A 15,262-nucleotide genomic window follows, 5' to 3' on the forward strand; every position below is an offset into this window, starting at 1 on the left:
TAGTCACCACCGATGAGAGAGGACTAGCAGCGAAAGAGAACGGGAGTGGAGACCAGGAGGTGACGGGAATGAACCGCGGAGCCAGCTGGAGCCTGGCTCTAGAAGAAACACCAACCTGGTGTTTCTACTTGGGCCTGGCCCTGGTGGCCAGATAGAGCCTGGCTCTAGGGGCTGACCATGTAACTAAACACCTCAAATCTGGCTCATTCAAGCAAAAAACCAAATTTAGAGCCCAACCAAACACACTCTATATTGCTGTCCCCTCAGGCCCTGTTTAGATACACCCAAAAACCCAAAAATTTACAAGATTCCCTGTCACATCGAATCTTGCGGCACATGCATGAAGTAGTAAATATAGATAAAAAGAATAACTAATTGCACAGTTTACCTGTAAATCACGAGACGAATCTTTTAAGCCTAGTTACTCCATATTTAGATAATGTTTGTCAAATAAAAACGAAAATGCTACAGTGTCAAAATCCAAAAACTTTTTGCATCTAAACAAGCCCTCAGCAATCTATCAAGATCTAGCTTTCACTGCTCAGCGTGCGCTCTAGCTAGCTAGGTCTCGCCCCGCTGTGCCCATTCTAGTCTCCTCCCCTCGCACAACCAATGATCCAATCCAAGGGCCACCCGGCCGGATGCACCCGCGCAAGTGCTCTTGCTTAACTCTTGTGTGCGTGTGATCTGTGAGAGATTTTGCAAAAAAAAAACTAAAAAGGTGCACACGACCCTAGCTCCAACAAGATGGCGATGGCGATTGCAATGATGCCGGCCGGCGTCTGCGCGGGCTCGGCAATAATGCCTCGTGCCACGCCCCACATGTACACACACTTCTCCTTTTTGCACGCGGTAAGTAGTGTAGTTTGTTGTAGAGAGGGCAGTGGGAGGACGTACGTAGGCTCATCGTGTACGTCCGTCCGTCCGTGCTACCGTGACAGTACCTTGTTTAGTTCTAAAAAAAAATTTGGATTTCGTTATTGTGGCATTTTCATTTTTATTTGACAAATATTATTCAATCATGAACTAACTAGGATCAAAAGATTCGTCTCGCGATTTACAGATAAACTGTGTAATTAGTTTTTGTTTTCGTCTATATTTAATGCTTCATGCATGTGCCGCAAGATTCGATGTGACGGAAAATCTTGAAATCTTTTTGGATTTCGGGGTGAACTAAACAATCCAAAAAGTTTTTAGATTTTGACACTGTAGCACTTTCATTTTTATTTGACAAATATTGTCCAATCATAGAGTAACTGGGCTTAAAAGATTTATTTCGTAATTTACAGATAAATTGTGTAATTAGCTATTTTTTTTTATTTATATTTAATACTTCATGCATATGTGACAAGATTCGATATGACGGGAAATCTTGTAAAGTTTTGAATTTTGGTACATCTAAACAAGGCCTAGAGCTTCTGGATCACACAGCTACTGCTAGGTCATGTCGTACTCGTATGGCACAGGATTCGTGTGCGTCCATTCCGTCGATCGAGTAGGTGCATGTGCTGCTGAACCGGCCCCGGTGGCTGTTCAGGTGTCAACTGAATACCTAGGTACTATAGCTAGCAACGATACCGTTGCCTTTTCATAGGCAAAAATTTGGAGAGAGATTAATGTCATATACATTTATTAGGGCGTCATGTCAGCAAAATTGTACTTTTTGTATGAAACGAAGAGAAGAGAGAAGGAAGCCGCGGGCGTTTCCCACGCGGTGAAACGGGATGAAATCCCCACTGAGGACTAAATCGTTTCACCATCTTGCATGTGATCCAATCATTTTACAGTAATTAAATGCTTTGCCCAGCCTAGGAAACGTTAAGGTGAAACTCATGCATTGTAGAGGTTGTTTCATTATTTGTTTCATTGATGCCCTGTCAGCGAATTTGTTTTGGAAACAGTGCATTGAAACGGGCCACTGAGACTGGCCTAACCACGCTTGCTGCTAGTTTCTCTAGCTACTCTTGGATTAAAGGATTTTCATAGGAAACTCAAAGGAAATGAAAACGCTGGAAAGCGGGAAACAAGTATCGCCGTTGGAGAACAAAGGAAAACAATCTTTCCTTTCTTCCGGAACACTGTGCCTCCTTCACGATTTCACGGGAAAGGAAAACTCCAGTCTAATAATATCTTTGGTTTCTGCGTATTCCTTTGCGAAGTCCCGAGGCGAGCACACCAATAAACACACGGATGGGGTGCATTTACCATCAGAAAAGAGCCACCAATAATCTTTTGTAGTTTGATTCTTTGATTGTGCTAAGGGCGTTCCGAAGTGTTGTGTCCAAATACTCTTTCACATCGTGTTTCTATGTTTTTTCTTCACTCTGTTTTGCTAGGATGCCTATATCACTTTTCTTTGTATTTTCCTGTTCCTATGTTTTATATTGAGTAAAGTCCAACATCGGTCTCTAAACTTGTACTGCCGTGTCATTCTAGTCTCTAAACTCGTAAATTGACCGTTTAGGTCCTCGAACTTTTTCGTCTGTGTTATCTCGGTCTCTAAACTTAGAAATCACCCGTTTATATCCTCAAATTTGTTCAATTGTGTTATCTCGGCCCGTAAACTTGGTTTTCAGTCCCATCTAGTTCAAACATAGCTATCTAAAAACTCTATATCAAAAAATAATTCATAACTTTTCATATGAACTCGAATGAAGACAAACTTTATACCAAAGTTGTATCCCTCAACGTGATGTATAACTTTGTAGTTGAAATTTTTTTATTGAAGTCATTTATAGTATCATAAAATTTAATTTTAAATTTAAAAATCTATAAACTTATAAAAATCTTTTGGGACCCTAAATGATTTTAATTTAAAAACTTGTCAAGTACAAAGTTATAGATCACGTTGTTGACTATAACTCTGATATAAAGTTTATCTTCATTTGAGTTCATATGAAAACGTTATGAGTTATTTTTCGATATAAAGTTTTTAGATCTGCCTTGTTTTGACCCAGATGAGACTTAAAAACAAGTTTAGTGATCGGGATGACACAATTAAACAAGTTTGAGGATCTATATGAGAGATTTTCAAGTTTAGGGACCAAGATGACATAGTTGAACAAGTTTAGATACCTAAACGGTCGTTTTTCGAGTTTAGGGACCGGAATGACACACCCGAACAAGTTTAGGGACCGGTGATGGACTTTACTGAGTAAAGTCCAATATTTCTTTGTTCCAAGCCAGATTTCATCTTCCCTTGTTAGACGTCATTTTTTTGGCGAGGGGGCGTCAGATATTGATTACGCCAAAATTTGCATGTGTACAACGGGTTTAGAAAAATACGAGCACCCCTATCATGTCTATGATTTAAACCCATATAAACATGTTTTCTCAAACCAACTGCATTATTCTTAGTTAATTCTATATTCTATTTGTTATATTACTTTTGCTCTCTTCTCACCTAAAAGGAAAGAAAGAAAGAAAAAGAACTTTTGCTGTTATTATTATAATTATAAAAAAGAGTCTGTCATGGATAGATGGATGGACGCGAATAGCGCCCATATGTTTCCACAAAACTGAGACGTTTTCAAGTCTGGATCGATTAATAAAGCGCACCATGGTGGCCTAGCTAGCTATATAGAAAATGATGTGCATAGGATTTTCCCTAGATTTAACACGGCCACTTTATTGGTCAGAAAGAAAGAAAAGCCTCGAGCCTCCCTAGTATTTGCCGGTAGAGCTTAGCTTAGTCTTTAGGCGTTGAAAAATCTCCATCGAGAAAAAAGATGCGCTCTACACTGGCCAAGCAAAGAGCCGGTTGATAATATAACTACTGAATTCGATAATTTTTAAGATTCCACCAAAGTGTACGCACGATCTAGCCACGCCATCCGAAAAAAAACTTGCCGTACGTACGAACATCTGGCGTTATTCCTTCAAAGTGTTTCGTTGTTAGTTTTCGAGGAGTTGACTATTTTTAAATTTTACCAAATATATATAGGAAAAAATTAATATTTATAGTACATAATCAATATCAGTAGATAGATCTATAAATCCGTTTTTTATATAATTTTTTTTAAAGATATAAATGTTGCTAACGTCTTGTTCGGCTAGCTGAAAATTTGACAGATGCTGATGCAAATTTGTTATGAGAAAAAAATATTTTATAGCTAAAAGGTAATGCTAAAAGGGAACATGTATAATTTCCATAAATCTAGAAAGTTTGACCAGCAATATCATAGACATACTTGTTTTGGAACAGAAGGAAAATAGCTCTTTCTAAGATCAGTCCTATATACACGCAAGGTCTTGTTTAGATTAAACACTTTTTGGATTTAGGAATTGTAGCATTTTTGTTTGTATTTTACAATTATTGTCTAACTAAGGACTAACTAAACTCAAAAGATTCGTCTCTCAAATTACAGGCAAATTGTGTAATTAGTTATTCTTTTTATCTATATCTAGTGCTTCATACGTACATGTACCACAAGGTTTGATGTGATAGAGAATCTTAAAAAGCTTTTGAATTTTAGGTGTAACTAAATAAGAGCTAAATTGGTCGGACGAGTATATGTATAATTGTACATATAAATCAATAAAGCAAGGTCATCCACATTCCATCTGTATACTTCCTTTGTTCCTAGAAGCTTTTAACTTTTAGAGCTGTCTTAAGTCAAACTTTTAAAACTCTAACTAAATTTCTAAAAAAATACTGAGATTTATATTACCAAATTAATACAATTATATTTATTATATAATATATTTTTATAAGATACTTATTTTATGTTAAAGATATTGCTGTTTTTTATAAAGTTGATTAATTTTTTTTAAAAAAAAATAACTGACATGGATTCTAAGGCCTTGTTTAGATGTGAAAACTTTTTAGATTTCGCTATTGTATCACTTTCGTTTGTTTGTAACAAATATTATCCAATCATGGACTAACTAGGATCAAAAGATTTGTCTCGTCATTTACAGCTAAACTGTGTAATTAGTTTTTATTTTCGTCTATATTAAATGTTTCATGCATGTGCTGAAAGATTCGATGTGACGGAAAATCTTGAAAATTTTTTAGTTTTTGGGGTGAACTAAACAAGCCCTAAGAGTTAAAGCTTGAGAGAGGGAGTATGTTCAGGATGGAATGGATTACGGATCAGGTGCAACAAAATTCGTAGTCCAGTGAAAGATAAGGTTCGGCGGCCAGACGCCGCTAAACGTCAGTGCGCGCACCGCACCTACGGCACCAGCAGGCACCGCCCACCAGCTGATGAGAAGATCGATCGCCGTCACATCCGCGCGGGATCCAGCCGATTGCGATGCGATGCGATGCGATGCGACCCAACGCAACGTACGCAGAATATGAACAAGGCGGCAGAGGGCGTCCAGCTGCAAACTGCAGCGCACAGGGAAAATTCTTGTATGCGGCAGCAGCAGAAAAGGACGAGATGCCCTCGCAAGTTGCGGCTGGGCTCAAAATATTCCCAAGGGGCAAGCAAAAGGCAGGCTGCATGCAGGCCTTGAAAATTCTCGGAAAATCAATCCGATCGGGAGGGTTTACGTGCAAGAAACAACCACCCGGCGACGGAGAGGGTGCTCTCTCATTTTTTTTTTCCATTTAGTTTATTAAATTAGACTAGCGAAAACGTATCCATTTGAAGCACAATCTTCATCCTTGGAGGGGTGTGGCAAGAGGAGCAAAGAGCCTTGTTTAGTTCCCACCTAATAAAATTCATCTATCACACCGAATTTTTGGATACATGCATAAAATATTAAACATAGATAAAAAATAAAATAATTACACAGTTTGGTTAAAAATCACGAGACGAATCTTTTAAGCCTAGTTAGTCCATGACTAGCCTTAAGTGCTACAGTAACCTATATGTGCTAATAATAGATTAATTAGGCTTAATAAATTCGTCTTGTAGTTTCTAAGCGAGTTATGTAATTAATTTTTTATTAGTAATTGAATACTCATTCCGACATCCTACCAAATAATTAATGTGCCACCAAAAAAAATTGTACTCCAACTAAACGACGCCTAACTTATATTATATGTTAGGGATGTAAAAGAAAGCCGTAAAAGTTGGAGGAGGGCTTTGCTCTGCTTACATGATTCAGTGCATCCAGGAGTTGGGATGAGGCTATTTGTTCGGAGCACCTATTATAACTAGAGCCTGATTTGTCCAACTTTTCCTTCAGGTTTTGTTTAGTTCATGAAGAAAAAAGTTTCTAGGGCACTGTAGCATATTTATAACTATAGTAATTAGTATCCGATCATAGACTAAATAGACTTAAAAGATTTATCTCATAAAATACATACAAAATGTATAATTAGTTATTTTTTTTAATCTAATGCTCCATGCATGTGTCTAATTAAACACTGGATGTGATGGGGGAAAAAGTTTTTGGGTAACAACTAAACAAAACCTTAGTAATACTCTGGCAAATGAATTCGCACGTTGCAATGGAATCTGGTACGAATTAAACTATGTATTGTTATTACTAGATGTGAATTGTTCTAAAGCAGCATGGGTTATGATTGTAGGTTACATATGAGATACGCAGGACGTGACCAATACATATTGAAATCGGACTCTCAGCACTATAGGAGAGTTCTAACTCATATGAATACATGTTATAAGTCCGGATCAAATATGAGACACAGAGAATGTTAGTATAGTTTGAGAAGTAAAAAAAGCAAATCGAAACAAATTAACTCTCTATTGTCCAGTATTTAGAAGGAGGTGTGATAAAAAATTGAGAGAAAATTTACTTCTTTAATATAATTAATTAGATATATATTAGTATCAAACATAAAGAGTACAGATATAGATATAGATATAAATATAGATATAGATATAGATATAGATATAGATATAGATATAGATATAGATATAGATATAGATATATTACTTTATTCGTGAGCAAGCACACGCTCTAAACTGTATGCAGCCATATAACTTGGTACAATTCATCTTTGAAACTTCGTTTGGTGCTAGCCATAGATAAAATGTAACAAGAATCGACTATAGTTAGTTGGTTCTACGTGTTAATGAATTCTCAATTAAAAAAACCGTGTTGATGAATTAAGAAAGTACTCCCTTCATCCCAAATTGTAAGTTATTCTAAGAATCTTGGAGAGTCAAAGCATCTAAAGTTTAACCAAAATTATAGAAAAAATTATTAATGTTTTGTGGCGTGGAATAGATATATTATGAAAATATAAGTACTAAAGAACCTAATGATATTTAGTTGATATCATAAATGTTATTATCCTACCATATAAATTTGGTAAAACTTGAAATGCTTTGACTCTCCGAGATTCTTAGAATGACTTAATTTTGGATGGAGGGAGTACAAGAAGAGCCTCATATGAGCTTATCTGCTTTATCTTACAACCATTCAAAAATGTTTTTCTTTCATAAAAAACCAGCAAACAGGCTGTGCGTGGTAAATATAATATACGTGTTGGCAGCCGGACCATAATAATATACTAGGATCGAGTAAACCAAAAATTAAACAAACCCATCATTGTTCTTCTAGAATGCTAGGTAGACATCTTTTTTTCGAAGAAGAAGACATCTATGTTTGAGTTAGAGCAAGGCTAATGGTTTAGCCCACTGCCGGCTGAGAGAAGTTGCCATGTCACTTACAGCTGATCATACAGTTAACCTGTATAGTGAGCCGGCTGGAAGGTATACTATAATAAAAATACAAGCATTTAATGTCAACATGTAGAAGCCCATGTACATGTGATCAGCTGTGATCGATATCTCTGTAGCCATTCACCAAACAATAATAATATGACGGAGACAGGTGCATAAATGAAAAATACTAAGTCAAGACATGACTGTATACTGAAATGAGATCCACAGAACTTCAGAGATTTTTTTTCTCCAACTAGTGAAACAACATCAACCAGGCCATACTAAATAAGTTCATTAACTAGCATATAGATAAGTTCAAGCAAGAGTTCGCTAGCACATAGATCATTAACTAAAAACAATACTAAATAAGTTCATTTGCATACAAACCATTAACTAAAAACATTAGTAAATAAGTTCACTGGCACACAGGCCATTAATTAAAAACACTAGTAAATAAGTTCACTGGCACACATGCCATTATTTATTGATGATCTAGACGACGGAGATAGAAGCAACTTCGGTAGAATGGAGCAGCCACACATTTGCATCAAGTGACAACACTGCAAGCATAATAGTGTCAAAGTTAAATATATGGGTCCTGAAAATTAGCTAGAAAAGTTCAAGTTTATGGACAAGTGTGGATCAAATACGTTCAAGACAACATGTTCAGAATTTTAGAGTGGATACCTGCAAGTAGCATATGCAGCATTCAGTAATCAGTACACCATGCCCAGTCTTGATTCCTGAAAAATACATGTAAGACATCATGTTAGTTCTCACTATGAAGGGAAAAACAACAGAAACATGCAGGTTTCACAATTCTACCATGACTAGTTACGTTGCCTATTTCCGAACTTGCGCCAAATGTGCTCAATGAGATCATTTTTAAGCTGGGTATGCTGTGGACGATCTCGGATAGCAGCTTTTCTACGCATGACATCAGCAAAGCGTGGATTACGACTAGTGTTCACTTCAGGAGGTAGAGCAAAGGATGCCCCTGGATTCTCATTCAAGTCAATATGAATTTTAACATCCTCTCTTTCATCTTCCACTATCATATTGTGGAGAATCACACAAGCTAGCATGATCCTTCCAATACTCTTTCTCTTCCATAGGCGTGCAGGACGACGAACAATGGAAAAACGGGACTGCAACACCCCAAAAGCACGCTCCACATCTTTCCTTGCCCCTTCTTGATGCTCAGCAAATAACTGATGCTTCTCTGTTTGGGGAAGTGTTATTGACTTCATGAAGGCTGCCCATTCTGGATATATACCATCAGTAAGGTAATAACCAGTTCTATACTCATTGCCATTGACTGAAAACTGAACTTGAGGGGCTTCTCCTTTTAAGGCATCAAGAAAAAGTGGGGATTGGTTCAACACATTAAGGTCATTGTTTGACCCAGCAACTCCAAAGAATGCATGCCAAATATGAAGGTCATGGGAAGCAACGGCTTCTAGGATTATAGTTGAAACTCCATAATCACCACGGGTGAATTGCCCCCTCCAAGCTAAAGGACAATTCTCCCAACGCCAATGCATGCAATCTATGCTACCTAGCATTCTAGGAAAACCACGAGACTCGTTAGCCTGGAGTAATCTCTCAACATCCTCACGTGTGGGGCGTCGCAAGTACTCCCCACCAAACACCTCAACCACCCCTCGTGCAAACTTGTCCAAGCACTGTAATGCAGTGGACTTCCCAATCTTCAAGTACTCATCAAGAGCATCTGCAGGACTGCCATAAGCCAGCATGCGCATGGCTGCTGTACACTTCTGAAGTGGTGAGAGCCCTATTCGACCAGCACAATCTGCCCTATAAGTAAAATAGGGATTCCACTGACCAAGGGCATCCACAATTCTTAGGAAGAGACGCCTATTCATACGAAATCTAGTACGGAACATACTCTCGGGGTAGAGTGGTTCTTCAGCAAAGTAGTCCGCTACAAGACGCTCATGGGCACCTGCATGATCTCTCTGAATGCTCTTTCTAGGACCATATTGTCGCTGAGGTACCCCACCCGAGAAGGCAGCCTTGAACTTCATTGCAAGACTCCTAGCAAAGGAGTCGAGGATGCTCTGCTCGGCAACATGCTTTTCGAGGATTTTGGACGGGGCTAGCTATCAGAATCATCTGAGTATGAGTATGAATCTGACATGGTTGGGGCTGAGTAGGAAGATCAGAGAGCATGAGGGAAACTCAGTTTTGCAGCCAGAATAGAAAGATGAGGGGATTATATAGAGTGTTCTGATCAGAGAGCATGAGGAGGGAAATTAAGTGCAGCACATAATTCGGTATTCCATATTTTCAGCATAGACTACATTAAGTGCAGCACAAAATTCAGTATTCCATATTTTCAGCATAGACTACATTAAGTGCAGCACATAATTCAGTATTCCATATTTTCAGCATAGACTACATTAAGTGCAGCACAAAATTCAGTATTCCATATTTTCAGCATAGACTACATTAAGTGCAGCACATAATTCAGTATTCCATATTTTCAGCATAGACTACATTAAGTGCAGCACATAATTCAGTATTCCATATTTTCAGCATAGACTACATTAAGTGTAGCATATAAATCAGTAATCCATATTTTCAGCATAGACTACATTAAGTGCAGCACATAATTCAATGATCCACATTTTTAGCATAGCAAAACATTCAGTAAATTAAACTTGTTTCAGTATAGTAATCATTTAATATAATAAATGGACTGTAAGGAATACCTTAGTCATTTTTTTTAAATAAGCTCTCCCTCAGGCACCTCAATGCCAACACATGCTCGGCTTTCACATCTTCATCCATTCCAGTTGTGTCTTGTGTCAGTAACGATCGATATGTTTCTAGCATAACTGCCTCCTTGTTTTCTTTTGCTGCAAGGTGAGCAAGCCTCCGAGATTCAAGCTTCTCACTAGACACACGCCTCTGTGTTTCTAACATCTCTGTACGCCCTTCATTTGCAGCTTTTTGAGCATCTAAAAAGCTGTGAAGCTCATCTTCGATATCTATTATAGAAGGCTGGTCCTTTTCTTTTTCTTGCGCAGCTCTTTAGCTTTCTTGCCCCCCATTGGTCGTTCATCTGTAATATCATCCAGAGAGAACTGCTGCCCCACTTCCTCATCAACACTAAACTTTCTCTTCTCTGGCTCTAGATCTTTAAGGCGTTCCAAATAGGCTTCCCATTTTGGTTCCTTGGAAAGAACTTCCCAACAATGCCTATACGCAAATGGACCATCTTTTTTGTGATCTTCTTCGTAACTTGCCAATGCATTCTTCATTACATCATCTTCTGATTCACCACTACCCCACATAGAATTAGCCTCCTTCCAATTACCACAAAACCAACCAACCCTTAGCTTAATTCTCCACCAATGATCCTTTACTTGCTTAGCTGATCTGACTCGATTTTTTGGGACGGTTTTGTTAAAACCTTCAGTAACATCATTCCAGTACTGATCATTCTTCTTATAATTGGCTTGGATGGGATCATTTGAATTCATCAGCCAAGCACTAACCTGTAACATTATCAATAGATGTCAATTGATGTATGTGCTAGCAATGTAACGCATAATGCCTTTTAATTAAAAAAAACACTCACCAATTTAAGATCTTCCTCTTTTGTCCATGTCAAGCGCTCATATGAAATATAAGCCATCTAATTACAGAGCAAAATAGACTAGTACAAAATTAAATAACTAAGAATATTTAAAAGGGCCACAAAACAATATTTATCAAGAATGGATCACGTACCATACTAGCACATCAGAATCTTCTTGACTGTCAGCCGTAGGCCAAGAATGCCTTGAGCCACCAATACCAGCAACAGCAGGTGTCCACCAAGCCTCTTGAGTTGACGAACCAGCCATGTCTGGTTGCTGAGCTGATGAACCTGCCATGCCTGGTTGCTGTATGCCGCCACTGAACCAATATGGCGCGGATGAAGGAGGCAAACACTGTGGCGAGCGAGGCGGACACCACATGCCGGGTCTGAACATGGAAGGGATGGATGCTGGTTGAACGGGCAGGGTGCCTGGGGCGCTAATAGGCTGAACCACCGGCCGAGGAATCTCCATAGGTGCCGGCGCAGAGGTTCTCTTCGATTTCTTACTCATCTCGCACAGGCAACGACGGCGGACGGTCAGTGTGGTGTCTAGGGTTTGGGAGAGAGGTCGATTGGGGAGGATTGAGGCTTAAATCGCTCGATTTGGCGCGCAAACAACCAATCTGGCGCGCGATGAAGCAATTTGGCGGGAGAGCACATCGATTTCGCGCCGAGAGAGATGGTGTGGAGCACGGGATCAGGAAGGGGAGAGACAGGAGAGCGAAGCGTCGGCTTCTCGCCGATAGCGAGCTGGGAGACGACTGCAAGAAATAAATTTTTTCTCGGACCATGAGCTGCAGGCGGGCGAGATGGGAAACGCTCGCTCCGTAATCTCTCTCCGACGTGGCCTTTTTCCGTGTCGATGTGGAGTTCTCCCAGCCGGCTAAAAATCGTTATTATACTTGCTCTTACAGGCGCCTAACGGTGACTAGGAGATGTAAATCTATATATGGTCTCCTCTTACTTCTTAGGCAAGCTGTGAAAACGAAGTTATATTAGTGTTTCCTACACTGTCCTGAACCCACCCGCCAGTTTAGTACGTACACATTACCATCCAAACTAACGTTATAGCTGCGATCGCCAATGCGCTCGGTGGAAGCCCTGATGATGAATGGGTTTGATTGGATAATTGGATTGTACTCCAGCTTTACAGGTCGATGAGATTGAGCCAGAGCCGTCCAGGTGGCGAGTACCAAGCACACACAGCTTGTATGTCTAGATGACATAACAAGCACAGCATACTGTAGTAAAAGTTTAAAATTAATCTCCCCACCTCTCCTCCTATCCTTAGGTAGCGCCGGAGGAATGATATTTACCATGCAGATGCAGCGGGCACGCAACATTACATTACACAGCTAATTTCAGTCGCAACAAAGAGGTAGAGGCAAAAGATTACAGCGTTTGCCATGTGTCGACCACCAATTAGGACAGGCATCTGGCGAGACTGATGAGAGAAGAGATGAGAGCGGAGGGGAAAACAAATACGGTGCGAAGTTCCGTTGTAAGACCAGTTTGAATAGAAATTTTATACACTTGTATTTTGAAAAGAAGAGTTTCATCTTCGTAAAATTTTTTGGTTTTCAGGGCGAACGTATCAAACTTTATTAAGACTGTATAAACTCCGCAGCGGAAGAGAAAGGGGGACGTCGCAATCAGCGGGCATTTGAGGGCGAGCACGAATCCGCGGCCACCACAAAGGGTCCACGGCGCGCTGAGTCAGACGCACCGGTGCTGGCCCGACACGCGAATCCACGCCCCCGTCTCTGTCCGTCGGCATCCGCACCCACGCAAAAAAGCAGGCTGCAGGCCCCATCATCCGTCGTGGGGGTGGGGGCAGAAGCGGCAAACCGCGCGCCCACCACGCGCCGATCGGACGAGGCGAACGCGCGGCGCGGCGCCCCGGGACGCGCCCGCCCCGCCCCGCAGGGCCAGGAGCAGGAGCAGGCGCAGGCGCAGGCGCAGGAGGATGCGATCCGATGCGATCCGATCCGACGGCCCGCGGGTGCCCGACCGGCCGCGGAGACACGGAGCCGTCCCCGCCCGCCCGCGCACCCCAGGACTCTGGAACTTCCCTCGCATCGCACGACACACACACACACCTCCCCCGGTCACCACACACACCTGGCGGGCCCCCTCACTCTCTGACCCTGGTCCAAGCCCCCTCGGGTTACCTAACCAACCATGGTTGTCCTCGTTCGTTCCGGCTCCTTCAGCCTCTCCAAGGGCCACAACGCCGTGCCCTGCCTATATATCTCCTTCCCCGGCAGCGAACCAGCCGTTCTCTTCGTTCCGGCCGGTTTCGCAGTGCCAGCGGAGAGAGAGGGAGATCTTCATCCTCTTCTAGCCTACTAGTAGCTACTAGTAGTGAGTCGTAGGAGTGCTAGCTACTAGGACTGACAGACTCTACCGGCGAGTGTATGAGCTTTTTGGTAGTGCCAAGAGATCGAGCAGGAGGAGGAGCCGCCGGGACGACGGTAGTAGTATCAGTATGAGCTGCAACGGGTGCCGGGTGCTGCGCAAGGGCTGCAGCGAGGCCTGCGTGCTGCGCCCCTGCCTCCAGTGGATCGACGCCGCCGACGCGCAGGGCCACGCCACCGTCTTCGTCGCCAAGTTCTTCGGCCGCGCGGGCCTCCTCTCCTTCATCTCCGCCGTCCCGGACGCGCAGCGCCCTGGTACGCACGCGCTTCCGCTTCCGCTTCCGTTCCCTCCCGTCGCTTGTCCTTCTCCTTCTCCCCCCCATGCATGCATGCTTACCGTTACCGGGTCTTGCTGCTGATGGGACCTCGCTCGCTCCATCGCAGCCTTGTTCCAGTCGCTGCTGTACGAGGCGGCGGGGCGGACCATCAACCCGGTGCACGGCGCGGTGGGGCTGCTCGGCACGGGGAACTGGCACCTCTGCCAGGCCGCCGTCGACACCGTGCTGCGCGGCGGCGCCATCGGCCCGCTGCCGGAGCTCGGCATCACCGGGAGCGCCGGCGACCTCTACGGGCCCCCCGGCGCCGGGACCGGGCACGGCGGCGGCGGCGGCAAGCGCGCCGGCGGCTGGTCCACTTTCTCCACGGCGAAGCGGGTGCGGAAGGCCGCTGCTACTGGGGCGCCGCCGCCGCCGCCCGCGGCGGAGCCGGAGGCGTCGTGCGACCTAGGGCTGTGCCTACTCAGCCCCGGGTCCCCGCCGCCGCCTGCGGGGGACAGGAGGGCTCCCTTCATGCGGCCGGGCACGCCGTCCATCACCTCGGACGACGACTCCGTCACCACCACCACCACCACCACCACCACCGGCGGCGGCGGCGACAGGGAGCCGGTGCTGCTCAACCTTTTTGCCTGATCGTCGAGGCCGCCGATAGATGGATCGACGTGTGATGCATGTCAGGACGGCGGGCGGTTTCTTTCTTGACCACCGTGTGATGTTTGTCCGTCAGGACGATCTATCTATCCCGGCGGTCAGGTGTTTTTCTCTTGTCGTCGCCGGCGACCGGCGACCGGCGACGGCAACGGCGAGGCCAATTTTTTTTCCCCCTTCGTTTATTAGATTTTTGTTGTGTAGTAGCAGCAGTAGAAAAGAAACTACTAGTAGCAGCCGGCCTGGAAGCCCCGTTTGCGTGTGGGCGAGATGAGAGCGCCGGTGGCCACCCCCACCCCAGTAACTATTTTTTTTTCTCTTCCCTGATTGAACAACTTTATAATATAAATAAATATAAAAAGTGGAGCTCCATTTTTTCCGTTCGTGCTCTCCATCTCATCTTGAGCTTCGGTGGGGGTCGATCGAGTGTGTGCGTATAATTGGGTTTGTGCGCGTGCATGTGTGTGGTTTACTGTTGTGATCGACTTGATAATTGATGATGACGTTACAACGTTTTAGGCCCCCGTTACGACAAACGAACAGTGACGTCACGAACGTTAGGCCTGCATTGCATGTCTGTGCAGCAGATGGTGATTGGTGACGACACGGACTGATCGACCCAACGGCAAACCGGCAACCGTGCCCTCGATCGCGTTTGCGCCCGAGGCATCTTGGAGCACGGGCACGGTGCCCCGAGTCTCGCGGGTACGGAGTTGACGAGGG

The 15,262-nt window shown here is 43.3% G+C and overlaps 2 protein-coding genes and 1 long non-coding RNA gene across 3 annotated transcripts; 1 reads left to right on the forward strand and 2 right to left on the reverse strand.

Annotated features, from left to right (window-relative positions):
• On the reverse strand, positions 7,954-10,613 carry LOC110431906. The gene is made up of 3 exons (XR_002449374.1): positions 10,325-10,613; positions 8,277-8,332; positions 7,954-8,149 (listed from the first exon to the last, which is right to left on the reverse strand). It is a non-coding gene; the product is annotated as an uncharacterized LOC110431906 (long non-coding RNA).
• On the reverse strand, positions 8,420-9,674 carry LOC8066251. The gene has a single exon (XM_021451697.1). The coding sequence runs from the start codon at positions 9,635-9,637 to the stop codon at positions 8,420-8,422; it is 1,218 nt and encodes a 405-aa protein (XP_021307372.1). The 5' UTR covers positions 9,638-9,674.
• On the forward strand, positions 13,430-14,922 carry LOC8063213 (LOB domain-containing protein 37). Its single transcript, XM_002465038.2, has 2 exons — positions 13,430-13,871; positions 14,001-14,922. Exons 1-2 carry the CDS (start codon positions 13,688-13,690, stop codon positions 14,522-14,524), a joined length of 708 nt encoding a protein of 235 aa, XP_002465083.1. The 5' UTR covers positions 13,430-13,687; the 3' UTR covers positions 14,525-14,922.

Source organism: Sorghum bicolor, chromosome 1, assembly GCF_000003195.3.
Source record: "Sorghum bicolor cultivar BTx623 chromosome 1, Sorghum_bicolor_NCBIv3, whole genome shotgun sequence".
Classification (NCBI taxonomy): domain Eukaryota; kingdom Viridiplantae; phylum Streptophyta; class Magnoliopsida; order Poales; family Poaceae; genus Sorghum; species Sorghum bicolor.